The sequence below is a fragment of the Cyclopterus lumpus genome, chromosome 9 (genome assembly GCF_009769545.1).
Source record: "Cyclopterus lumpus isolate fCycLum1 chromosome 9, fCycLum1.pri, whole genome shotgun sequence".
In the NCBI taxonomy this organism is placed as follows: Eukaryota; Metazoa; Chordata; class Actinopteri; order Perciformes; family Cyclopteridae; genus Cyclopterus; species Cyclopterus lumpus.
Window position 1 is genome coordinate 15,205,248 of NC_046974.1, and position 26,807 is coordinate 15,232,054.

Below are 26,807 nucleotides of genomic sequence, written 5' to 3' on the forward strand. Positions count from 1 at the left end.
CCATCAAACCTTCCCCTTCACATACACTTCCTTTCATTGTTCTCTCTCTCTCTCTCTCTCTCTCTCTCTCTCTCTCTCTCTCTCTCTCTCTCTCTCTCTCTCTCTCTCTCTCTCTCTCTCTCTCTCTCTCTCTCTCTCTCTCTCTCTCTCTCTCTCTCTCTCTCTCTCTCTCTCTCTCTCTCTCTTCTCCTTTGTAATTATAAGGTGGCAGGAACGGTGTCGCCTGTCAGCCAGCCATTGGCTGCTTGACATTGAGAGTGGCAAAGGAAGAGGAGTCCCCTCTCGTCCATGTACATTGCCTCATTCTTTTGCCTGGCGGCCCGGCGTTGGTGTTGTCGGCGTTGGTGGCTGTGCATCCGTGTCAGCACCTGCGCTGTATCCTTTCCTGTCCATCACTGTGCAGGTGAAGCAGATGATTGGATTCAGTCAGCGGGGTGATTAATGAGGGCCCCTCCGGATTTGGGACAGCCTATCAATCATGTCATTAGGGCCAATGTGCCCTGAAAGAGGCAGACCTCCGCCAAGGAATAACTGCATTCATCTTCATCTGTGTATGCATCCCGTCAGCCCAGCCAGGGTCACCATGATGGAGAACAATAATCTTCTCCTCTACAAATTACTTTGCAAAGACAAGGTGGGTGGCGTGGGGAGGGGGGGGGGGGGGGGGGGGGGGGGGTGGGGGTGGGGGGCTGCTGTTGGGAAAGCAAGAAGGGAAAGTGGGATGAGGCAACGGAGGTGGGAGGGCTCAAAATGGGGCAAATGTTCTTTTTTTGAGGGGTTTACTCCATGTGTGTGTGTGTGTGTATCTGTGTACATGCATGAGATGCCAGTGAGTTGAGTGCCAGTTGTTTTTGGAGTTATTACACTCTCTCTCTTTCTTTCTTTCTCTCCCACTCCCTCTCTCTCGCTTTCTCTCTCTCACTTTCTGACAGTGTATTCTGATTGTTTACAAGCCAGGTGTCACTTCCCTGTGAAGGTTAGTTTAATGAATAGTAATGATCCCACTGAATGCCTCCGACAGGTGATACATAATCACTCTTCTTTCACTTTTCCTCTCAAACCCCCCTTTACCGCTCCTCTTCCCCCCCCCCCCCCCCCATCTCATCTTTTCTTCCTGTTACTAAAGCAGAGCGCATTTCCGAGAACTGGCCATGATCTACTCACTGTTTTTATTTATTCCATTATACTTTTTTTTTTTAATTGTGCATGTCGTGTTACGCTGCTGAATTACCGTTTTATGAGGATGGATATATACAAAGTTTCTTATGATGAAGTGAGCAACCTGAGGCGCAATTTCTGGGAACAAGCTACAAAACGACGAGCCAAAGGTCACAGATCAGCCCAAAGTGAAAGCTGTGTTCCCATCACTCCGGCCTGCACTCCACTCAGTCAGACGACATGTCCATCATTTACCACCACAAACCACAAACAAAAAGACTCATGAAGCTTTTCAATGAAAAATGATCTCAATGATACGATACATCAAAATTTGAATGCTCAATTAAAAAAAAGCATATCTAAGCTGCATTCTTATTTCACTGGTTTATTCAGTATCTATATTGAATGTCAAGTAGCTGACTACACCATTAGTCAGTTTGATCAGTTTGAACCACCTCCTTCATCAGGGTATCAGCCCTCAACCTCTATCTTATTATTGATAAATCACTAAAATAATGTACTGGGAAATTAATTTGATAAAAAGCTGTGTTATGATCAAAGTGATCTGAATTAAATTATACTTCATTCTTTGATGAAGGTGCACATGAATAATCAATACCAATTGGTACTAATGATGGATAACCCATACATAGCACTTTCCTGTAAGCATAACAACAGTAATGTAAACTACATCAATACAATTCTGACCTTGATCTCTTGCAGTTGATCTCTCACCTGTCTGAGCAGAGCTTTCGGGCCCTCTGCAGCTGCATGTTTGTCCACTTGGGTCTTTTTTCCTCCAGAGACTGAAGCACTTTTTGCACTGTAGGTTTGGGAACACCCTGTCAGACAAACAGCACACATCGAATCAACCATGAATATGATGAAATCATAGTATTAGGGGTTTTAAACACACACATATACTGTAGTTTCAACAAGAACACTACCTTATCCTAAATTGTAAACAAATGTCCTACTTATTAAAATTGGTAGTTTTGTTATTATTAGTTTGTGTTCGATTAACCTTAGTCTTTACCTTCTGTTGAATGCCCATGGTAGCCTGTAGGCACTCAGCCAGTAGGTACAGGGGTTCCTTTACGCCACGGTCCAGTGCCAGACCACTGATCTGTTCTAGTGTGTCTGAGTCCTCCAGGCCCTGGATCAGACAGCCTAACAGGGCCCAGAGTAACAGGCCCATTAAGCGCAGCTGCCGGGCATGCTGGGAGAGGTGCTTCTCTGCCACTTGGAAGAGGAAGCGGACGGGGAGAGGCACGGACGCTACGGCCAAGGGCAGGTTGGTGAAAATGAAGGACAAGGCCTGAATGATTACGGATATGACAGCTGGAAGGAGACAGAAATGTTAGTTTTGGAAAACAACCCTACAATGTCTGAAACCTCTCTGGAAAATGTGACACATTGTATTTGCGTACTCTTACTGGTCTCCTTTCCCCGTGCTTCCAGTGGTGTGTAGTTCCACTCCTTGGGTATTTTAGCCGTGACGCTCTCTGGTACATTCTGCTTGAACAAGGTTCCACTGGGCTCCTCTGTGGTCTGCCAACCCATCACCATGGAGACCAGGTGTACCAAGAGGCTGTTGGTTGACTTGGTGACTATCGTCCGCACACAACTGATCACTACAGGTACAGCCTGTGTTGTGTCTGACAAAAAAGGCAAAAGAAAGCAGCACGTAAAGAAGGGTGGCTGAAAGAGCATCACATTGAAGATTTAAGATCTTACTAATTGAATAATGGAAATCATTGGCTGTTAGACTGAATTAGACAAAAATAAAGGAATTAGGAATCAGAAAAGAAGGGCAAGGAGCGACTTCCAGTAACAAAGATGTAAACAAACAATGTTGGAGTGTATGCTGCTGGCTGTCTTGCGTTCGGGAAAGCCTATCAAACTTCCCTCCGTTTCACAGTTCCACCTAGAAGCACCCACAACACCATTACTTATTTGCTTTGCCATCTTTACAGCTGTGCGTGGAAGAGGACCCTGTGCTCCTATTGGTCAAAGTCATGGACGTGAGGCAACAGGGTGTGAAAGTTTAAAAAATATCTTTTGTGAGGGGTCACAGATGCAATGTCGTTTTTTGTCCACTATGACACATTACACGGGATAAAATGATCCATTGCTGTGCCTGACACACATTTCCGTTTCCAATCTGAGCCGACACCCTGTGTCTGCAAGTCGGGGTAAAATCCGGCTGATATTGTGTAGTCTATATGAAGAACTGAAGCCAGATGAAACAGATTATATTGACTCATTTAAATGTAGCTGTGTCCTACAATGGTACGTGTGCCATCTGACAGACCGACTAGTTGCTTGAGAGAATGAATAGTAATCAACTGCAGATAATGATGTCCAGTTGAATTTAATAAGCAGTTGTCTACTGCACGAAAAACTCTTTTAAATGATTTTAAAAGTAGTCATGCAGTACAGACATCTCTCAGTACATAATGAAAGATAAGGCCTTATACTAACATTTAATACGATTCTATTAAAATATAGTTTAGGTCTTAAATCATAAACAGTTTGAACTTGTAAACTTGTCAAAAACTAGCAGACATGCCATATTATTGACATAAAACATGAAGGGTAGATCAAATTTTATGATTGCTTCCAAATTAGAGTGGGTTACGTAATAGTCCTCCTTAGTCATAGCGCACACAGTCTGCGTCACAAAATACAAAATGTTTTGAACAATGAGAAAATACAGAGAATAGCTTGCACAGCCACATAGTGCAAAGGTATTCTGTTGAAATATCTACACAATAATGGAGTAATGCCAACTTGAATCGATCAAACCCAGGTGGTCTGACAATAGAACTCTTAATACCTTCTCCAGGTGCACTATGTCTTTCGTCGCTTTGCCCTTTCATATCCCGCTCATATTGATAGCAGAGCAGCTACAGCGTGAAGTTGTATGGCACCCATAAACTTCCTACAGCTTCAGCTGTAAAACCAAAGGCTATGACATAGAGATATAGTGCTCTGAAGGTTTTGGAAGTGCACTGAAATCTCCAGGGACGTTTAACAAATGTGTGACCTCAGACCCACAGAAAAAGAGGAGAGCGGAACAGAAAATGATATAGCTTTTCGAAGGAGACGCGCTCGGTGGCAGGTGAGACCTAGACCTATTTTTCAAAGTCACTTGGTTCTCAGACTTTATACCGCCTGCTACCGTATTGACTGGTGTATTGATTCAAAACAACCTGCTACCGTGTGATGAAACATCAGTGTAAGTGGAGGAATAGTGAAACTCTCAACGTAATCTATGAAAGTGGACTCAGTGAACAGTTTAAATAGAAATGGCACTAGGGGTATCCTGTAACCAAAGTTATAATACAATGATTTGGTAGAGTCCAATAATTAACCTAATTACCCTGTGAGGATAAACGATGATTGGATGACTTTCAGAATTTCTTTTCTGTTCTTCCCCTCTGTCGACCCCTCCCTTGCTCTGTCTCCAGCCAAATACTCTTCTCCAATCACCCTAATTTATGCTACAATAATTACCACTCACCCAGGATATCAAAATCACCACCAAAAAGGGCTCCATACTCAACAGGGGTTCTTATTAAGCTCTGTATCAAAGCAGAGAGAGGCGGAAAGAAAGAGTTGGGGAGTAATTGCCGTCTTTGTGACAGTATATTAAAGTCATGCTTTAGCTCACGTGCATGCAATGTCAACACTGACCTTTTTTTATATACATTTCAAATGATATATGGGCAGCCATATTTAGAAACATTTCTAATACATTTTGAGAAGATGTGAGAATCTGTTTTTAAATTAATAAAAAGTGAGAATGATCCTGAATTGGTATTTTATCATCACTTCCTAGTGAAAAATAAATAATAAACAGAACAGGTGTACTGACCTAGAAATCAAATAGCACTGAACAAATGAGCTATGAAAATACAGCTTTAAAGCTGCCCTCCTGCAGTAAAAACACATGTTGGTCCAAACAAATAAACATTTTAGTGTATAATAATAAATAATGCAAAAACAGTATTTCAGTTTATATTACACAATATAGTTTAGCGCAGTACTATGATATACAAAAGCACTCTAGCTTTTAAGGTTAGGCATAGTCTGTAAGGACTCCTGAACCACAACATTATGCAGCAGCTGGTTTCTACTTTACCTGCCAGTGTATAGAGATGTTCCCATATGTGTGACCTTTCCAGGTATGGTTGAAGGATCTGAGTCAAGGCCTTGGGAACATTATTCAGGCAACTGAAGAGGTTGAACAATGCGACTTTGAAGTCCTCTCCTGCCTTGCAGCTCTCCGCAGACATCTCTAAGCAGCTCTCTTGGCAAAACTCTGAGAAGAAAAGAGTCAGTGAGACGCTCACAATACAAATAAAAGTGTGGGCAATCAAATTGTCAAAAGATTTATGGAATCTTGATATTCATGAACATTTGTCACACATACTCAATCAACAGGATACACAACGAGATGAAGAGGCTTGCTCATATGCACATATGTTCTCACTTAGGGTGTGTGTAGGTGAGTGTAAAATCAGAATGTTTTTTGAATTACGAATCTGAGGTTGGGAGTGAAAGATATAAAACCCTATCCTATGAAACAGCATCTTGATTTCTTTGCACAAAAACACATTGGAAAATGTCAAGGCTGCCCAACCTGACACATGTTAACAGAAAGGGTGAACAAAAGGCATTGTGAAATAGAAGGGGAAGAAAAACCCTCCATCTGTGTTATATGGCGAAAAGACAAACAGACCGAAAAAAAAACAGATTTCAAAGACGCCGCAGCACATGGAAACAGGAAGTGAAAAGGAAGAGGTTTTGACAGGGTGTCCTTGTGGGGGTTGCTGTCTGAGCACAGGGCTGAGGATAGAGGTGTGTGCTTGTGGAAACCATATGGATGTCTATATATGTGTTTTGTGTGCTTACAAGTGTGTGTGTGTGTGTGTGTGTGTGTGTGTGTGTGTGTGTGTGTGTTCAGTTGACAGGGGTTGCTGAGGAAAGGCCCGTTGCTCCAGAGGCGGCAGCCATCCAGCAGTCTGTCAGTCTGCTGTGTGGGAGATGACATATATTTGAATGGGAGAGCTTATGCAAGCAGCAGTCAATGATGGAGGGCAGCGCAGCTTCCTTCTGACTAATGCTGGACTATTTTAAGATACCAGGGCTAAATTAGCTGCTGCATTACAGCGACAGTAACAACATCCACTTTGATAAGAGGCAGATAGGAAGCACTGCCACCACTCAAGGTCCAGATGATATACTCATAATATCTATCTCTCTGTCTCTCTTTAAGTGTCACTCTACAGCTCTCTCGTTTTCTTTCACAATAACACATCTAACACAGACTCTCAAAAGCGGTCAACCAACCTGACCTACAATCAGTCTTCTAGAAAACATAATGTGCCTTTTAATAATGATCCTATTATGGGGCAGCAGATGACTTCAGAAAAAACTGATGACAGTGTGCTGACACATATCTTTCCACTACTTCTGCAGAACACAATCATTCCAATATGTTTGTGTTTGTGTTTCTATGGTGATTTCTTTTTCTAAACGTCCTCGCTGTCTTTCCCTCGCTCTCCGTCTCTCAGCTTATCCAATCTTGATACATAGCCAATCCATACACCTGTTTATCTTCCGGACAGCCAGTCAACTAGTCACGAGGGCCCTCTCTGCAAACCTCTTTAATTGGAAGCAGACATGCTGATGATAATAAAAAGGCTGTGTGTGTGTGTGTGTGTGTGTGTGTGTGTGTGTGTGTGTGTGTTTTCTGATTGAGGGTGCGTTGTGCATAATAATTGTAGTCTATTGTATTGTAAATGTGGAGGAGGTGTTATCTGTCTGCAATAGTTACATTTTCAAATTGTCAGACAATGGGTAGGTAATTTAGCTTGCTAGCTAGCTCTCAAGCAAATTAGTTTGCTTTTATAAGGCAGATTTACTGTATTTTGAAATGGGCCACAGAGCAACAACGCAATTGAAAAATGTTAATGAAATAGAGTTAGCGTATAAGAAATACTGTCCTAGTGTTTCAACAGCAGCGAGAAACACTCCGCTATATAAATGTATGGGGAAATGCAGTGGCTTGTGGGAGTGCGTTCAGGCAAGCTGTTCCTTCTGTCTGTCTGCTTCCTGGTTAATTAGCCCGTCACCGTGATAACACGCGAGAGTCAGCGCTTCCAGCGTTGATTTACGGCAACGCGCGGGGAGAAGCATTGCAGAGCTTCTGAGCCAGACTCAGACCGAGCGGGAGAACGAGACAGTGAGAGTTGTTATTAATGAGGTCGCTATAATGTGAATTAATGTGCGAGTGCACAACAGTCTTTAAAGGTTAGACTGTTGCCGGTGCGGAGGGGAGAAGAACGAAGGGAAAATCTTTAAAGGTCAGCGTGTGTGCTCCGCCTGGGCCTGTTTTCTGTTTATTACTGCTCTCTATTGATTTAGTGATGATGGTGACCAAGGTGAAAATGATGATGATGGCAAAGATGCTGATGATAACTTCATAAAATGGATAGAGCTCATCTAAGGTCTGTATAACTCGCTTAGGATCTTACAGCACCATAATTAAGACATTGGTAAACATCATCCCACACATGGCCCCTGGGGGATCGACTCTGTGGATCCAGTATTATAAAAATGGAAATATTAATGAAAGTGGCTCAAGGAATGACAGCTCAGCATGTACAGCACATGTACACACACACACACACACACACATACACTGTTTCCATCATCCATTAACACATACCCTGTACACCTAAAAAACTGACTTACGAGAGTTTTCCAGGAGAATTCTGGGCAGGTGACAGTCATTGTAAAGCAGCATTCGCAGCAGCAACTTGGGATTGCATCCGGGGTCAGAGTTCAGCAGCCTCAGCTGACATGCAGAGGCTGCCTGGCCCATAAGGCCGTCTCTGAGAGTGGAAGGAAGGAAAACAAAGTTGACAGTTCTGCAGTGTCAGGTGAGTATACAGATAGCAGTCCATTTAGCAAGAGACTACAAAGGAGGGAAGAGCTTCACGAGTGAAAGGCACTGAAATCACAGCTGTCTTGGATGACAATCTGGGAGAAAATAGTGTTTATGCTACAGTGGTAACTTCCCTCAGTGTCACTCACTCCTGATATAAGATTAGTCTGCAAATGCCTTGATTCTCGATTACTTATAGTGTGCACCGGGAAGGAATTAGCTCTAATCTCGGCCAGCTAAAACCAAATTAACATTTGGGAGACAGCCAAATACATGAATATACAGCAGTACCCCCCTCCTACATCTTGTGTATAACCAAGAGGCTGCAGCCAGCTGTGGGTAATGAGCCGTATCCTTGGTGCGTGTGTGTGTGTGTGTGTGTGTGTGTGTGTGTGTGTGTGTGTGTGTGTGTGTGTGTGTGTGTGTGTGTGTTTGTGTGCACCCTTCAGAGCCTGTGCTTGTGATTATATGTGTGCAAGTGTGAGGGCATGCTGAAATGTGTGTGCCTGCATATTACTTTATACATCTCAATAAAATCTAATGAAAAGAATGGACAGAGTTTGTCTTAAGAACGAGGAGGTGGGAGGGAAAGCAGGGGTGTGTGCACAGAAATGAACCATTCCATTTGAGCCAGAAAGCCAGAGCAGGGGGCGCCCTGCTGCTTGACTGAGGAAAACTATGCCTCAATCTGACACTGCAATTTATGATGTCACTAGGACTGCAAATCCAGAAGAAATCCTCTTTTAACTATTCTGATAAATCTTCCCGGCTACAGCGCAGGGTCAGCTTACAGAACCAAGAGAGACAGATACACACATACATACACACACACACACACACACACACACACACACACACACACACACACACACACACACACACACACACATACGCACGAAGGCAAGAAGAAAGATGCATGAATGTGGGAATATTTAGAAACATACTTAGGCCAGAACAGAACTTCAGATACGTTCTTTATAGTCTGTAATGCTGGATGATTTATGTATGTACATCATGGTTTTATTATTGTTTTATTAAATAACCATAACAATGTTTTTTTTTTTTTAATGGACTGCAGAGAGATCTGGCCGCAGAGGCCAATGCCTGGATGAGGACCTGTGGAACTGGCCCTAGGCCACCGGCAGGCCCCCTGGCCCCTTGCATGCAGGCAGGAGGTAGGAGCAAAGAAAAAAAGAGGTCATAAAAATAAACTAATTTCAGCTCTTCAATACTTAGAAGGATGAGAGTTTGATTTGTGCTCCATCAGCACGCATGACTTCACTTCTGGCAGTGAGGTAGATGAGAGGGGAGGAGGGTGGAGTCAGGTTTGGGGTGGGGGGTGATTGACTGCAGCTTGGAGTGCAACAGTAACTGGACACACATGTACACGTGAATGGATGCATGTACACATACACGCACATTACAGTGTACGCTGTTGACGCCTCATGTGTAAAGCCTTCAGCAACCATCAACATAAACAAAATCAGTGTCAGCAGCTACAGAAGTTTATTTATAATTTTTTTCTTTCTCAGCTTGCATCTGTGTTTTATTACCACAGCAACTCTAGCTTGAAGCCCTGAGCAATGGCTAAGTGTGGTAATATATCTGCACATACAGTATGTGACTGTAACTCACACACAAACACATATGTTTTTTTATACAGTGGGTGGAGGTGTGTGTGTCGGCTTAGCATACCAGAGTGTGTGTGTATGTAAACTTGCTAATGCGTACGTACTGTATGATGGGTGATGGATGGTATGATGGATGTATTTTACATACCGTATGGCCTGCTCTGAGAAGAGGTCGGGGTTGATAGCATTCAGCCAGTGGACATCATGGCTGTCAGGCTGATGTGGCGTGGATTCTGTCTCAGGATTATTCATAAAAATCCTGGAAGAATTGAGATCACACATAGCAATTTTAAACAATTCATCTTTATTTAAAAATATTTCTTGTTTGGTGGTCACAATTCTTCAGGCAATGATATCATTAAACCAAACGCATCCTCCTGTGTGCATATTCTTTTATTTTACATAAAGTTGCCAGCCAAGTCATGTTAAGTCAAATGTGGGGCCAAATCATGGTCAATTCTGACATAAGAGTCCAGAGTGAATGGCTATGACCATGTAACTACCTCTTTTAACTTGGGTTATATGAAAAATAAAACATTTTGGTCTGTCTAGGTCATATTTTCCTTTAACTTAAGGTTGGATAACCAAAACATACTGTGCATACCAACCTATACAGCAAAGATAGAGGTGCAGTGACAATGACAAGGACTGTCAGGAGTTGGTCACACAGGCTGTGGATTTGGTACACCCAGTCTGATCCGCCCGCTATTATGGCAATTGCTGTAGAGGGATTGGAGCGCACCAAGGCCTCGGGACTTTTACACACACTCCACATCAGCTGCTCCACATATAGCAACGATGCTGTAATGTCACACCTTAAACACAGAGTAAGGAAACAGAAACGGTGAATGTATAGATGAAAACAGAAAAGATGAGATCTGTAGGAATATGTGAAAAGCACACAAAGAATAGAGAAAGGCACTGCAAGCAAAATCCCTGTCTTCAAAGGCTGCATACACCAATACATCATGAACTAACAGCCTCATTGCACAGCTAGTCAGATAGCATAACCTCCTGGGGATTTTACTGTTGGAAAGTATACTACTGGCTTTGGATTTCACAATAAAAGTCATTGCTTTTACATTTATACGCCCCTAAATCTGTTTCCTCAATTGGTCACGGAGAGCTGCTCATCATCTCTCATCTCCTTATGCTCGTTTTTCCCATGGCCAAGATTGTTATTAGACACACCAAGAGATGGGCCGATACAGGCGAGGTGAGGTATAAGAGTACTACCCATGTGAGTGCTTCACAAACTGGAAACTTTGAAACGCCATCTGTTTTGGCTATCCTTACACTATACAAAAGTCCCTCTAGAAACGCCTGCATTTCGGAAACAACATAAAGCAGGCTTTGTGTTGACATCCTGCGGTGCTACAAATGTACAATGCACATGTTCATTGTCTTCATTCAGTTGTTAGGAGGAGGATGGAGAAGATGATCCCCTGAGCCTGTACAAAGAGTGGGCCTATGACGTGCTAACACTCTGTCAGACCACCTCCAGCATTGGACCGATAGGAACTGAGTGAATCTAGGCTAACAGTGAGAGGTTAAACCATTTGGGCTCTCTAGGACTTCTGATGTAATTTAGCATTTCACTATTCCATTATGTATAGCCAAGCCTATATTCATTAATTAATTCATGTTGGCTAAACAAATACATGTGAGAAAGGTAATGAGAAAAGAGAAAAGCAGAGTTATACACAGACAATTTATAGTCATTGACATGTCAGGGTTTTTAATTTTTAATTTTGATAAAAAACAAATATCATTCCTGGGTACAAAAATTGAACTTGCAAACAGCGATAGAGAAAACAAAATTCACCACAAGGTCCATTTAATAGCAGTTCTAGAGCTAGAGCTCAGATATAATCAAGAGTAAACTTTGATCGACAACTGTTAAGCCAAGGCAAACAAGAAGCCCTTAAAGCAACAGTTAACTGACTTTCTGGTGAGATTGTTTTCTAAATTACCATCCCATTATATGTTGTAATTTTAGAAGCCCAAATTATGTATGGCACATAATAGAGCAGTCAATCCCAAAGCCAGGGTTGGGACCCACAGATGGGACATGGGAGATTTTATTTTAAGTCGCCAAAGACGAGAAGCTGTTAACTCTCCCGAAAGTATATTGTTTATTGATTAAAGGAAATTAAACAAATAAGATAGCCTGTTAACTCTGCCTCTATATGCTTTCAATTACACATGAATATAACTAAGTTGTGGTTTATCAAACTTATGTTTTTTTTTTGTTGCAAAAATGGTCAGGAATGTTCATTTATACATAAATTCACTTTCCGCATGGTCTACAGATAAGGCCTTGTGAATTGGCACTTGATGGTTTGTCATTTTTAAAAAGTAGGTGCCCACATAATAACTTAAACTAAGATAAACACAGTGATGGAGTACCTGATTTGCATGTGTCTCTTGTATGAAGGACGGGCCCTGGCATATCTTTGCACCAGCAGCTGTAAGGTCTCTGACAGCACCTGGCCGAGCACCGCCTTGGCCATCTCTGCTGGAAGCACCGCCCACAGGTCGCTACGGAGACCACACAGGAAGTAGAACCACATCTGCACCGAGAAAGAACAGCGCTCACCCTGTGGAAGAAAGTGGTGGATGTCAGGGGGGACGGGGAGAGGTTGCAGATGATGAAGATATATTGTGATATGGATATTGACAGTAAAGCAAAAACAGGAGAAGAAAAAAAAACAAGTCGAGAGGAAGAGAACAATAGAGGAATAGAAAGAGAGTGAGAGAGGAAACATGAAGGAGAAGAAAGAGAGAGAGAGCGAAACAGAGAGGCAGGTCTGTCAACACCAGAATGTCTCAGTGGTCACGCCACCTGCACTCTGCACCTGGGTTTCTTCCCCCACTGGGATTTTAGACTTTAAAGTCCTGAACTGGAGAACAAATCACGATACACACTTGCACGCACATACACACTCACATATACAGAGAGAGAAAGAGAGAAGGGGAAACATTGAGAACTTCCCTGAATAAAGTGAGCAAAGACAAGTGAGAGTGAGAAGAAAGAAAGACAGACAAACAGACAGAGAGAGAGGGGGAAGGACTGATGAAGGAAAATAGATTATTATCTTGGCACAAACTCCTCCTGTTTAACCTTCAACAATGAACTGCTCCAGCGGATCGAACATGTGTGGCGGAGATACCGACAGACGCAAAACTTCCGACGGTCCTCAAACTAATCATGCCCCACAGTCCCTTTTCATTTTCTTCCCACTTCACTTCACCTCATCTGTCTCATATTTTACTTCTCTCCTTCCTCTCCCTTCCTCTCCTCCCTGGAGGCAGTCATTTAGGGATCGGTGGTTGATGGGGAGCGTGACCGAGCTCTATGTCCGGGATTAGGCCGCCATCCCCGCCGGTGGTAACAGACGTTGGATTCAAAACAAGAGCAGCCACAACTATATGTGTGGTTGGACTTTTTTAATCCGTTCTCTCAAGTCAAACTTTATTTAACTAGAGAACTAACTCTGTGATGAAGAACTAAGGATTGGAAACTCATAACATCTTTTTCTTTCTCAAATGAATTGTAGCATTTGGCTCTTAAGGCAAAATCCTGAAAGAGAAGGTAGCCAAGGTCATGCTCCATACTCCTTTTGATCGCCTTAACTGACCTCATGTGTTCTTTTTTTCGCATATTAAATAGTTCTCTGCCAACAACCATTCATGTGTCAATATCAGTGTAATATAACAAAAAGAAAGAAAATAAGGGTTTCTCACTGAGCTGTAAAGGAGCCAAGAAACAGGGCTGGGGATCCAGAAAATGGAAACCTTATGCATCCAACTGCACAATATAACATACATAAACACCAAATGAAATGCACATCCTGAGATGCTGCTGCACAACCACACATACGTTCATCTGTACAGACGCACACAGGCCTGCTTGAACAAAAGCACACACCTGCGCACAGCAGGTCTGTCTGACACCAGTGACCCGGGGAAGGAGGAAGGAACAAAGGGGAATAAAAGGCAAAAGCAGGGTAGAGTATGAAAGAGAGAGCAGGTTTAGATTGGTTTAAGGGCATAAAGGTAAGGGAGTTTCAGAGGCCCTATGCTGTTTCCAGACAGTCCCAGTGTAGACTGCAGACTTCAGACAGCTGAATCCCTGGAGCCCCCAGGGCAGCATGGAAACCACAGATGTTCTCAAGGAGCTCTGAGTAGAAGGATTGGTTAGAAGTGGGAGAGTGGGAGGTAAAGGTGTATTGTGGGAATGAAAAGAAGAAGTGAGAAAGCTCCAGAGTATAATTCCTAGAGTTCCTCAAATCTACAGAAAAAGTCGACTGAGACACGTGGCATTAGAACTTCTACTTTTTACAATGAAAGGAATGAAATCAACACCAGATAATACTGCATATGTTTTATGTATTAGTCTTTTTGATTTTGGGGTAAATAAGTAATACTCAAACAGCCTCCACTTATACATCTTAAATGTAAAAAACTTTAACTTAGAGAAGTGTATGACAGTTGAAGATATTATATTTTAAGATTTTAGCATGGTGAGGAAAAGTAATTTTTAGGGTTCTTAAAAGGAAAAGAAAATTCAACCTGCTAGTTTTTGGGAAATGTGTGTCACTTTACCTCATAGAAAGGTTTGGGGTCAGCCCAGTGGTGACTCTCTGCATCTTGAAGAATGCAGGTGGAACAAACCTGGATACAGTATGTGGTCAGCTGGTCTCTAAAGGCCTCCACTGTATCCTGGTACTTTTGAATAGGCAGCAGGGTCAGGGCTCTGGGCATGGGGAAGAGAAACAAACCTTTAACGATAATGACAGAAAATACAAAATATATGCTGCATATTGTATTTGAAGAAAGAAAAAAGGGACCGCTGGGGTCAAGAATCCAATAGTGCACAATCCTGTAATCCAGATGCATACTTGATTACTGTATATTCAGGGGGCTATCAAACAAACATGAAGTGAGATGATTACATGAAAGAGCTGATGATTTATTCTAAAAGTTAAGTTTGACATTTCGAATCCTTTAAATCTGCCAGCCTTGATACTTTCCAGAGAGAGGCACGAGTTTAACAGGGGTGCAGGAGGTGTAAAAACAGGGGGACTGAATGGTGTAGAGAGAGGGAAGTGCTTTATGACTGGAGGGGCACGATGGGAGTGCAGGTGGAGGGGTGCAAAGGGCCAGAGGTGGGACAACAGCAGCACTGAGGGCACCAGAGATGCCTTTAAAAGGGGATGTGTGGAGAGCAAAGGTTAAAGGGGTATTATGGAGCATAAAAATTCACCAGATGTGGACACAATATGGGCGTCATTACCTTCTGTCAATCATTTCTACTCTTTTTTTGTTTCTTTTTTTGTTTCTTATTCTAAAAAGTACAATTTGGCACAATTTGGATTTTGGAAAAAGGAATCTACCTAAATATATATTTAAAAACAACAGGAGTAAGTTGAGATACACTGATTCAGTCTGTGGCACAACGGTTTATAATGCAATTCTGTTTATTATCTGTTTGTGGAGAAATTGACAGCAGTTTGGAAATGATTGAGTAATGTTAAAGATGAGGATGTTGGAAACAAGGCCTGTGTGATCATTTTGACATAACCTGATGCCCTTTACAGTCACCATCTGTAGGTTTATAAATCAGTGTTGTATTGTTATTGTAACTACATGTATTGGTACTGTGATTATGAAATATAGACAGTAAAATCCTCATTTGCCAATGTGACTAATCTCCATGTTTCTACTGATTAGTGCAGCCAGCCAGCATCGCTCACTCACACAGACATACATGTTCCCCACGGCTCAATTGTAATGTTGTTGTTCCTCTTGAAAGCCATAACTGTAACATAAAAGTGTGGGACTCCCAAACTGCATTTCAAGTTGTTCATTGAGGTCACCAGACTCAATCAATAAACAATAAAAATGTCTGTATTTTATCCAATGAAATCTGTAGTGGATGGAGGGACAGATAGAGAGGATGTAGTGAAACAAACGCATATGCGTAGCACACAACACACACAGACACGCCTGCATACACCCTCTCCTTACACTTTAGCTGCAGTAGTATTTGAATCTCTCAGCCTGGCATGGTAGTGCTCCAGTCGTTGGTGCACATAAATGCAAGTGGCCAGCAGAGCAGGCAGGTTCCTCAGAGGTGCAGAGGATGGTACCTCAAGGGCCCTCTCCTGCAAACGGCCCAGAATGGCAAACACTGCCCTGCTACATGCCTCCACAAAGCTTGATTGCACTTCCAGGAGAGAGCTTTCCCGGCAGGCTGCTGCCAAGGGTAGTAAGACATCCAGCTCAGTCAGGATTGCTCCACAGAACTGAAGGGAGAGAGAAGGCAAAGACAAGATAAGATGATCTCAATAACAGAAGGGAAATGTCAGTAAGAGGAAAAACATCAGAGAGCGACTTCATTAGATATAAATAATGGAACATTTGCGAGGAATCATCAGAATGACAAGGATTCAAGACCGAGCTGAGTATTACAAATGCATTTGTAGAATACAGATGTCTAAAGACATTCCCTCCAAATAAACTTTGCTGCTGAACTTAACATAATTGGTATCAGGTCAAATAAAACCTTTCATTCTGAGAGTACATCAGCACTTGTCTAATTTTATAACAGCATATATCATGTTCACCACATTCAAGCTAAAATGTTACAGCGCGTAGGCAGAGGTGGGGATTCAGATGTAATGCAAGGAAAGAAAAAGAAAAGGTCAGGCGAAGGTGAAAGTGAAGAAGGGAAATGGAGCTGTTTCAGCAATGGAAAATACCTATTACTATTTCTATAAACTGACTGAGCAACAAGTAAGACTTAATTAATTCATCCACATTTGTCATTGAAAAGGGCCTATAGGGTCAGGGCTGCCAACATCCTTCCTCTTCTAGTGTGTGTGTGTGTGTGTGTTGCCAACTTCTGCACAAAACAAACTCATATCATGCATGTACTGAAACATACCATTTAATATGTATTCTTTAAAAAGCAACATGTACCGTTGATATATCGGCAGAGAACAATATGCACACCTTGACACCACTGCCTTTTCTACCTCATGTGCTTCCTATTGACACACATTGAAAACAGCGAAAGATGATCCGGCAAGTGCCAAGGAGTCATCATGTGTGTGTGAGATTCCTGCACCGCCAAATGTATACACCTATACATGTGAGTTATGAGTCAGGCAGATTCTTAAAAAGACTTAAAACAGAGCACATGTCCCTCATGCTACCACGCCAGGTCACACTGAGGGGAAAAATACTCACCATTACTCAGAAAACTCTATGCCAGTTTAGTCAATCAATCAATCACAGCATGTGTTACTTGCTTCTAGAGTCACGCACTCTATTACTTGATTCACTATAGGAGCTGGGGACTTCGACGTTCTGTCAGATCGGGGCTCCAGTGTGTGTACACAATTGACAATCTCACAATCTCTTTACTCACTTTTCTCGAAGCTTCCAAAGGGGTTAAAAGGCCTGTGAACAATGGCCGTTTGGCCAATGAAGTCAATATCTGACTGGATGTAGTCATTAGGAGCTTAGCTTTGAGAGAGAGAGCAAGAGAGAGAGAGAGAGAGAGAGAGAGAGAGCAGAGGCATACACAGCACTCAGCATTAGCAGAGTGATGGAGAGGCCCTGGAGAAGCATCTCATACCCATACAGTGCACGGACACAAACACACACACTGAGCAGACATTCAGCGGCACATGCACACAAAAACAACCACACACATGCATCCACACGGAAGTCAGACTGAAATCTAACTAGATAAGATCAAAGCCCAGAATCCCACTAGGACCATTGCAGCAAGGTGAAAGAGATTGTATAAAGTTGCTAGGGAGGCCTGTTTGTGCATGTACAATTTGGGGAACTGAACATGCAGGAGAAGTCTGCATACAGAAAAGGCACTTCTGCTGCTTTAATAGAGAAGTACATCCTAATTTAGAAAGGCCCACCCAAACAAGGGAAGTTCAATCCCAGGTTCTGACAAGAGGGCGAGTTCCAGCTGTTGAACCGACTGAATTTGGCATTTAACTCACAACTGACTGCCAATGACAAAAAGTATACAATCTAAGGTACCTTGATGGGTGAACAGTAACGTCGCAGCCTGTATATGTATGGTAATACAGACAGTGTAGTGGGTTCACATGAAAGAAAAGCGAGGATTGAGGTAGGAACATATGAATATAAATGTATGAAATATTGATCCATCATAATGCCTTTGAACTGGCAATATTTCATGCTTATGTCTTGTATAGTAATTTGCTCTCTGCTCAAACACTAGAGTATGTGTCAGAAAAGGACAGAGGGGGTAAAAATATATATACATATAATATCTAACGGTCTCGTCTTGGATGTCTGTCTAGCTCGCTGTTATTGAATGCAAATGCATGCATGTATAACCTTTGGGCTGAAAAGGCTCTCATCTTTGAAGCGTTGACCTACACATAAATATGTTGTACAGGTCGTGAGCACAGACAAATTCTGACACTTGTTAGCAATGAGAGCCACACATACTGTCAGTGTAAAAGGGCTAGAGGAGAAGAGAAGGGGGGGAGAAAGAGGTGAGCAAGTAATGATAAGAGTCTGTGCAATGTGTAGTGCAGGGGAGAGTATAGCAGGAGAGTTAAAAGACGTGGATGAAAGTGAGTTTCAGAAAGTTTCAGAAAGAAAAGTTGTTAAAAAACAACAACAAAAACAGGACAGCGTCATTCTAATTGGAAGTAATTATATGGAAGTCCAGCTCGCAGCATTGGAGAACCGTTGTCGAGTTAGACACTAAGCACGGTCTCACATCAGACTCTGGTCTTCCTCCTGAGAAAAGTCTCCCTAACCTCTCCCTGCCATTTCCCAGGACCTCTCTTCTCATCTCGTCTCTCAAACTATCCTTTCCTTATCCTGCTCTCTGACCCGGCCTCTTTGTGAGACATCCCTCTATCATCTGGATACCCTATACTTTCCCCAACTCAACACCTTTCCCTCATAATATCCCCCATATTGCCTATTGGTTACCCCCTGTCTCTCTTTTGTTCTCAGAGTCCTCCCCTCAAGTAATGCTGATGATTCTTTCTATGGCCCTTTCTGATCCAGGGTGTCAACTGTGTCATGCCCGAATCATTTGGGCTCCCTGTTGTAGGGTGTACTTTCCGCTATGGCTACCCATTAATCTCCCTTTGGTCAAGGGGATGTTTGTCGACCTGCATTGTTCAGCCAATAAATAAAATACTAATAAAGGAGGATAACCAGGAGTGTATGGCAATGCATGCTCATGCAGAGGGTGTGGGTATTAAACAGGTGTGTGTGTTTGTTAAAGGAGTCTGATACTTTGGGCTACTCAGGGGTTTTTCCCTCTGGATTGACCTGGTTGACACACTCTTGTTAAGACTCAATTTCCTTGCGTTCACTTTGATCTGGATAAATGATCCACGGACATGTTGTGATGTATAAGATAATTGTATCATCTTCAGCCATGGTATAACATGAACCCGGTCCCTCGATGCCAACAATTAACACTCGGTTGTTAGAAGCATAACCCTTTGCCCTCTCCGGGGTCCAATACCTGACGTCAATAAGGATCTGATTGGCTATATGCCTAAGCACAGGACCTCAGGACAGTGCCACACAGTGTACATACAGAGTAACATATTTTCATTACCATATTTGGCTCTTACAGTGTTTGTGAGTGTGTGTTTAAGTTTGTGCGAACATAGACCAGCTACATTTTACAGAAGGATGTGATCAATTGTGTGGGAGAAAAACAGTGGCTTCTAGTGTTTGTATTTGTTGGTAGGGTAGAAATGGTCTAACATGTGAATTGCATGTGAAGCCCAGGCATAGAACCCCATCTCTATATTGGGGACAGCCCAATAAGGGATTAATTAAATTGATGAAATATTACATTTAAAATATATGTAAATATAAAAAAGGTAAGTAAACAAGAGAATACATTTTGACTTGTATTTGGCTTGTTAACAAGTATGAGTTGCAATGTATGAGAAATGATTTCATGAATACAATTTTGATGAAGGGGATCTAGTGCACGGTCCTGATTAAGAGAGACAGCTTCATGTGTGGATTGTTGTCATACTAACAGATTTGTATTGTTTTACTTAAACATCAATCAATCATTCCAGATGTTTTGTATTATATGTTGTTAACAAGTCTACAACTTTGTTTACATTAAGATTACAGATTGTACCATGTATGGGAAAAGCGAGGTCAGACAAGGTTCCCCGTTTTTGGTTTTCTGTGTAACTTGCAAGGTATGTCTGTGTCACTTTCTTAACATAACTATATCATACTTTTAAGGAATAACATATATAAGAGTAAAAAAACACCAGTGATTGCATTTAATAGTCAGCTTCACAACCATTTGTAAATATATCCTACCAAAAAACTGGGCGTACCTTGGCTATCATTTTGGGAGTCTCTCTCTCTGAGTAGGTGTAGAAGGAGTCTTCTTTGAGATGCGAGTTGCCGGCTGCGATGGCAGTGTGTCCTGTAGTTCGGCTCAGGGTGATGGAGGTATGTCCTGAAGAATGTAAGGCTTCTTCCTGCTGTAGACTCCTGGTACAAACATCATCCAGCACCACTTTAACACAATGTGCCATGTGAGGGACCAGCCCCATGAATGCTGACCTCCAGTCAAACTCCAAAACCTGCACCTGCAAAAAACAGCCAATTAATTTTGGAATGCTGAAGGGGATATCTTACCGGTTTTAAAATGATAAATGATAGCGAGCCTGAATTAATGCTGTAATAGCACAGAAACTTGCTCACAGTGGTCTTAACATGTACACATAGAAAAGTCTCACCTGTGGCATTTGGAGAAGTGTTTCTGCCGTGGATGTCTTGCCATCTGTCACATCTGATTCCTCTCTGTTCTTTTTCAAGATGCCTGAATAACATTGCAAACATCATTTAATAAATCTTTAAAGACATCAAACAGTGACTGTGCCTGGTAAAGCTCTCAAATAATGTCAGAGAAATCTCAACAGGGACCATCAATGATTCAGAAACTCACGAGACAAAAATGGAAAGTTTTGTGGGGATGGATAGTCAGTACCGTGTTTTCTGAGATTCCCGTATTACACATAATATAATGTATCATATTATGTGTTAAGGGCCTGACTAAATGCAAAGTGCAGTGACATGAAAGCAACTGTATCACTACATGTCTCAGAGGGAGAAGCACAAGGCAGTAAATTCTAATGGCAACTGCTTTACGAGTCTACATTTGGGGCTTAGATTTGATTTGAACCCAGATAGCATCAACCACATGGGGTAATTCCATGAGGGGAGATTGTGTTGATGTGTGGGGAGACGGGGAGATGTAGGGGGGACATGAAGACAAGCGTACAGGATGTTGGGCTGGTTTGCAATTAAAAAGCGTGAACATCATTGCCACAATTTCTTAATCAGAAGGCGAAGAGTGAGACCCCAGGCGAGGCAATTTAGGCAAACAAGACCGCATGGAATGGAAGAAGGAGGAAGCAGCAAGCGCATCACTTTTTGACCTTTAAGCCCATCTGATGAATTTCTGGTAATTAAGCCGTTTGATTGCCTGGAATTAATGATTTGGATAACTGCCCTTTAAAGGCTGTTTACCTCTCTGTAAATTGAGCCTTTCTGTAAATCTTGTTTTTGTAAATGTAACCTTTATGGAAATTACTCCATGCACCAAAAGCTTTCATTTAACATCTCTGGAGCGGCAGTTCAAAGGGGAGAGAGGAAAAGGATACTAAAGGCTTACTGTATATAATACTCAAGATTATTCCCTACTAAAATAAAATTTCTTCAGACACAACTCAGATTCCCTACATGTAACAATGTGTGTGTGTGTGTGTGTGTGTGTGTGTGTGTGTGTGTGTGTGTGTGTGTGTGTGTGTGTGTGTGTGTGTGTGCGTGTGTGTGTGTGTGTGGAGACACACACATGCAGGGCTGAAACTACATAGGTCCCCCCAATATAACTAAAAGTCTAATTATCTAATCATTCATTATCTGTTTGATCATTTCAGCTAAATCTAGCTGTCTACTTGATAGTCTGAATACTGCTTCAGAACCCTTTCCTCACTGTGAGGCAAACACTCTTGTGGGAAAACATTGAACATATTAGAATATTTCTTTGGCCTTAAAATTGTTCATTTTAAAAGTATTTGATTAGGAGAATATTGAATTAGTATCTGTCATGTTTAATCATACAATTGTAAATGTAATCTGCATCGCAGGTTACTACTAATTTCCCAGAAGAAGTAAAGAGATCATGTTCTCGGAGGTAGCCACAGCCCTGGTTACATGTCTAACATTTATACACACATGGATGGAGTCATACCTTTTACAGAGGGAGTCTCTCCTGTACAATCAATGACGGTCATATTAGTGACCAGCTCCTTCACCATCCTCTCAAACCCCAGCAGGGTGCATGCTAGCTGGGTTAACGCCCTCAGCTGGTGTAAAGTTAACCGGAAGCTTCTGTTTTTCATTGGGAGCTCCATTGGCGCTGTGAGGGGGGAGAAAAATTATTTTAAATAGGACAAATAAACAGCGCCTACGCTTGTGAACACGTGACTGACGAAGATATAGAGGAGTGAGAACTGCGCTACAGTTTGCCCTCAAGTCTTGCCTGGCACGGCACTTCTTATAAATATCGACCCATTCATGTTCTCCCAATACACGGCATAAACAAAGAGACAGTGAAAAAATATGCAAAACTTTGCTCCCTGAAAAGTCACACATGCACATCCTTTTCTCTCGGCACAAACTTTTCTCCCCTAACCCGCCGATGACCCCCTCGGCAAATATGGATTTCCCATTTTGGAGGCTGCCAAAGCCATCACCCGGGGGATGTTCCGCATTAAGCTGGAGAATGGGCGGCTGGGAGATGCGTTGCCATACTCCCAGACACATGCACAAATACTTTTGTGTGTCCGCTTAAATGAGCTCCTCTACTGCAAAGGCATTTGGGAATGGATGAGCTCAGTATTAGCCTTGACTCTGAAAGCACAGAGATGATTGAGTGTTGGGAAGGAAAGAAAGAAGAGGGGGGGCTCTTTTCCAATAATTGTAACATTATCGCCTCTGGATCCTAACGTAATTTTGCTATATTGTTAAACAAAATCTAACAATATGACAACCCACTGTCCCCAAGGATGCCTGGTTTAATCATGCATGAGGTCTTGACTCTATCTGTGTGTGTATGCATGTGTGTTTGTTTACATGAGTGTTTATGAGTGAGAGTCGATGAGTGTTTGTGTCTGCCGGGTGTGCACATGTGTGTTTATGTGCATGTAATGCAGGTCTTTATGAATAACTTGATTTTGTAGAAGACACTTTCACACACATTTGCACATGTCAGTCTTGCAGGATAATTGCCACGCTGCTACCAGACTCTGTGGAATATATTCTGACCTCAAGTTTGTTAGTGTTTGCAAATCTTAGTGTATTCATGTATTTATGTGAAAGTGTGTGTGCACGCATCTCTGAAATCACATGTGAATACCTGTGTAATTATTCGGTGTGTGTTTGACTGTGTGTGCATGCATTTGTGCGTTGTGTGCGTGTGTGATTAAGCTGCATTGGTCCGCACTCGGCAGCTCCTCTGTAATGGGGTCCAGTGGGAGCCTGTGCTAGACACTACCTCGCTCTGCATGTGTACATGCGTGACCTGGCTGACACACACGTGCCAGCCTCATTCTCCGGCTTGCACATTCACGCACGCACCAACAATCATGTCTATTTCTGAAGTCACTAGCAAATCAACATAGCCTTCCGTGACTCAATGTGGGGGTAAACTAAAAGTGTCAACAACTCAAGAGTAAACAATCTCAACCTGATTATACAGGAACACATTGGAGAGAGCTAGTGGATTCTTTAAAAAGCTATCACTACAACCCCCAAACCAACCGCACCTTCTGTTGGGCATTCATTTGAGCATAGCACCTATTAACCACCATTTCATCTGGAGACTCACCTTTTTCTAGAGCATCATCTCTCTCTCTCTCTCTCCTTTGTAACCATTCATTCCTTCAACCTGTGACCCTATGACTGTTTCACTTGCTCACTAACTCACACTCTAAGTAGTCGGACATGACCTTGATGTTTAGCAATGTTCTACCTCAGCCTCTCATCGAGCTCTGGCGCCCAGGCGATATAGGTATTTATAGTTGTCTCCCTAGCCAAATAGCCTTATAGCCATAGCAGTCTAGTACACAGCCATCTAAACCTCATTATACCTTTGTCACAACAGTGAGGCCAAATGGAGGCTCTCATAGCCGGTTGATGGAGAGGGTGTGCTTAAAAGCACCCAGGTGTGTCATATAGCGTAGTGCATGGCATGTCTCATAGAGTAGAATGAGGAAGGGCACTAGCAGGCAGAATAGTTCAACCTAAGGTCAATGTACTGAGAATCAATAAGGGAGGACAGGTGCTAAAAGCTGGTGCTGAAAGCAGGGAAAAATTATATGTTTATATATAAGCTCCCCCATATGACATTATAGTGTGAGGGTGTTCTTATGAACAAAAAGAAAATCAATTGTTACGGTGATAACCATAAAAGCAGTATGCATCTCATCAGAAGCCCTTAAAGTAAATCCGCAAATGTCATTCAACATGTTTACAGGCTTTATGTGTCATATGGAGCAAAAAACATTGTAGAAAATGTCTGAAAACACCAAACTCTGCAGGTCTACAGTGGCCAGTCTCAGTTTGTAGCTTTTAACAATGACAAAAATGTAACATAAAAGGAGAAAACAAACAGAGCAGGTATTTTTGGCGAGCCATCAGTATTGTCTCTCCTGTGGGATCCACCGTCAGCTACACAACACTGTCTCTCTCTCTCTCTCTCTCTCTCATATACACACGCACACACACATACACACACTGCTGTTGACTGGCAGCGAACAGAGAGAGAGGGGAGAAAGGAGGAGATCTAGGGGAAGGAAAAGGGGTGGTGGTTAGGGATGAAAACATGGGGAAGAGAGGGAGGGAAAGAGAGGGAGGGGCGGGATAAGGGAATTCCCTTAGCAGTTGTTATTGATTCCGGTGTTTACGGGCGAATAGTTTAGTGCCGTTTACAAAACAGAACAGATGCAGCCAGTGAGCAAAAAGGTAAACAATTGCTGTGTGGCGGGCTGCCAAATCCCCAGTCTGATGTATTAAACTCGCGGTGAAGAGCATTTCCCCTTTGGCTGCACTTATTGCCACTTCATTTCCTCTTCGCTCACATACACACACTCTCCTTCTTGTGTCTCTCTTTCTCTCTTGTTCCCTCGTTTATCTGAGAGAGAAAAAAAGGAGAAGGGCGAAGGGCTCTTTTTGCCGTCTGGCTATTTTCTGTCCTTCTCTGACCCAGGAGGCCCAGTTCTTCCAAACAGAGCCATTAGTAAGGGGAATTGCATGTGTCTGACATGGCCGAAAACCAATTATTAGACACTTTCTACCAAATGATGCCCAAGTCTTTGGGGAATGGGCAATCATGCAATAATTCAGCCACTGATTTAATTTCTCTCCAGCACAGTATCTCTCTCTCTCTCATCCTCCTGTCCCTCATTTTCCTCTCTTTTGCTAATTCTGTCTCTCTAAATCAGACCATCAGCGGACTGGTCCGCCTCTCTCTTACCACACTACCAGACTGGCATGCAGTCTCTTGTCATGTGATCACAATATGTTAAGAGGAGCTATCTGTGTTAGTGCTGATGTGTGTGTTGTACAACACCCCCTACAGGTGATGCCAGCATTTGGTTTCATTAAATACATGGATAAAAACGGCGAATTTCAGAAGACAATGCAAGTTTAGCACGACTTGAACGATGGAAATACATATTTCATACAAATCCTAAAACAGAATTATACAGATAAAAAAAGTTTAAAAAGAGCAAAGTCATTTGTTTCTATCTTGTTTTTGTTAACATCCTTTCGCCTACATTCCCCATGATGTCCGTGCACCTCTTCATTCTCATTATGGGGCTTTGCTCTTGGGGTGTAACGCGATGTGCTGTAGAGCACTCCTGTGTGTTTCTTTGTGTGCATGTGTTGTCTGTGTATCCATGCCATCTTGTGTGTTCATTGCATGTCAAGCAGGGTCTTGTGGGTGCCTTGGGGTACGTCTGTGTATGTATGTGTGTGTATGTGGGAAGGCTACGAGCCGCTGTGGACCGCCCGCTAGGCCCTGTGACAGCTGGGGTCCTCTTCGTCAGTTGCGGCCCACTGCTCACTCAGACAGAATTATTATGGGAAGCCTCCTGCTGCGATTCCCCAATACACACTGACACATGCACGCACATACATAAACACACAAAACCACACAAGCCCTGGTCTCTTGTGGCCCTTTCCCTGGGTGCTGTCCAACCAGGCCACAGCAGGGGCCACCTGCCCTTCACAGAAGGGGAAAGTTGTAATATTTGATATCTCAATTAAGTTGCCTTACAAAGAAGGATGTGTGGTGGTGAAAGTGGTGTGTTTGTGGTACTATATGTGTGTTTCTCTGTCCACTTCTGTGTCTGTCTGTGTATCTGGTTATCTTTGCAGTGACAGTGAGATAGGGGTTAATATGTGTGTGGCTTCCTCAACGTACTTGACCCGGGCTCCCGGGATGAAGAACAAGGATGAATGTATTGTCTTGATGGGAGCATTTCATTAAAAACCACTTGTTTAGTACACTTGTTTGCATTATTGTTTTCAAGCCCTCGGCAAATCATACCGACTCTTCATCACAAAGTGCTGGCTGCTCTCAATGAGCCAGCCATTTTTGTCTGTGCTTTCTCAATAGAAGGTGCCAGGAAAATGTTCATATCCTTGAGCTTTTCAAGAGTGATACACAAAAGCCATTGTGACCACTCGGAGGAAATGGGGGACAAAGAAATGGCATGTTTAATACACATTCTCAAGGGCCATGAAACATATTTTTCTGTGTGATTTCATTGGAGCTATGATTTAGAGCATTATGAACACTGACACACAAACGCACACATTACACAACTAGAGAGTAAAGACCCTGCTCTTCTCATTAGGATTAGTAAACAACCACTTGTACTGTGGGGTAACTTTCTTAAAGAAGGCTTGTCATTGTC

At 42.5% G+C, this 26,807-nt stretch overlaps 1 protein-coding gene across 4 annotated transcripts in view; it reads right to left on the bottom strand.

The window, feature by feature from the left end:
• kiaa0825 (KIAA0825 ortholog) overlaps positions 1-26,807 on the bottom strand; it is a 105,394-nt gene that overhangs the window by 61,594 nt on the left and 16,993 nt on the right. For all 4 annotated transcript variants that reach the window (XM_034540695.1, XM_034540694.1, XM_034540696.1 and 1 more), the window contains exons 7-19: positions 22,073-22,240; positions 20,556-20,638; positions 20,148-20,405; positions 15,781-16,058; positions 14,356-14,506; positions 12,157-12,347; positions 10,356-10,562; positions 9,896-10,006; positions 7,924-8,063; positions 5,306-5,485; positions 2,589-2,816; positions 2,195-2,499; positions 1,894-2,000 (exon numbers count right to left, since the gene is read on the bottom strand). In XM_034540695.1, coding sequence (XP_034396586.1) covers positions 1,894-2,000; positions 2,195-2,499; positions 2,589-2,816; positions 5,306-5,485; positions 7,924-8,063; positions 9,896-10,006; positions 10,356-10,562; positions 12,157-12,347; positions 14,356-14,506; positions 15,781-16,058; positions 20,148-20,405; positions 20,556-20,638; positions 22,073-22,240 — 2,407 coding nt within the window. The remainder of the gene's footprint in view (positions 1-1,893; positions 2,001-2,194; positions 2,500-2,588; positions 2,817-5,305; positions 5,486-7,923; positions 8,064-9,895; positions 10,007-10,355; positions 10,563-12,156; positions 12,348-14,355; positions 14,507-15,780; positions 16,059-20,147; positions 20,406-20,555; positions 20,639-22,072; positions 22,241-26,807) is intronic.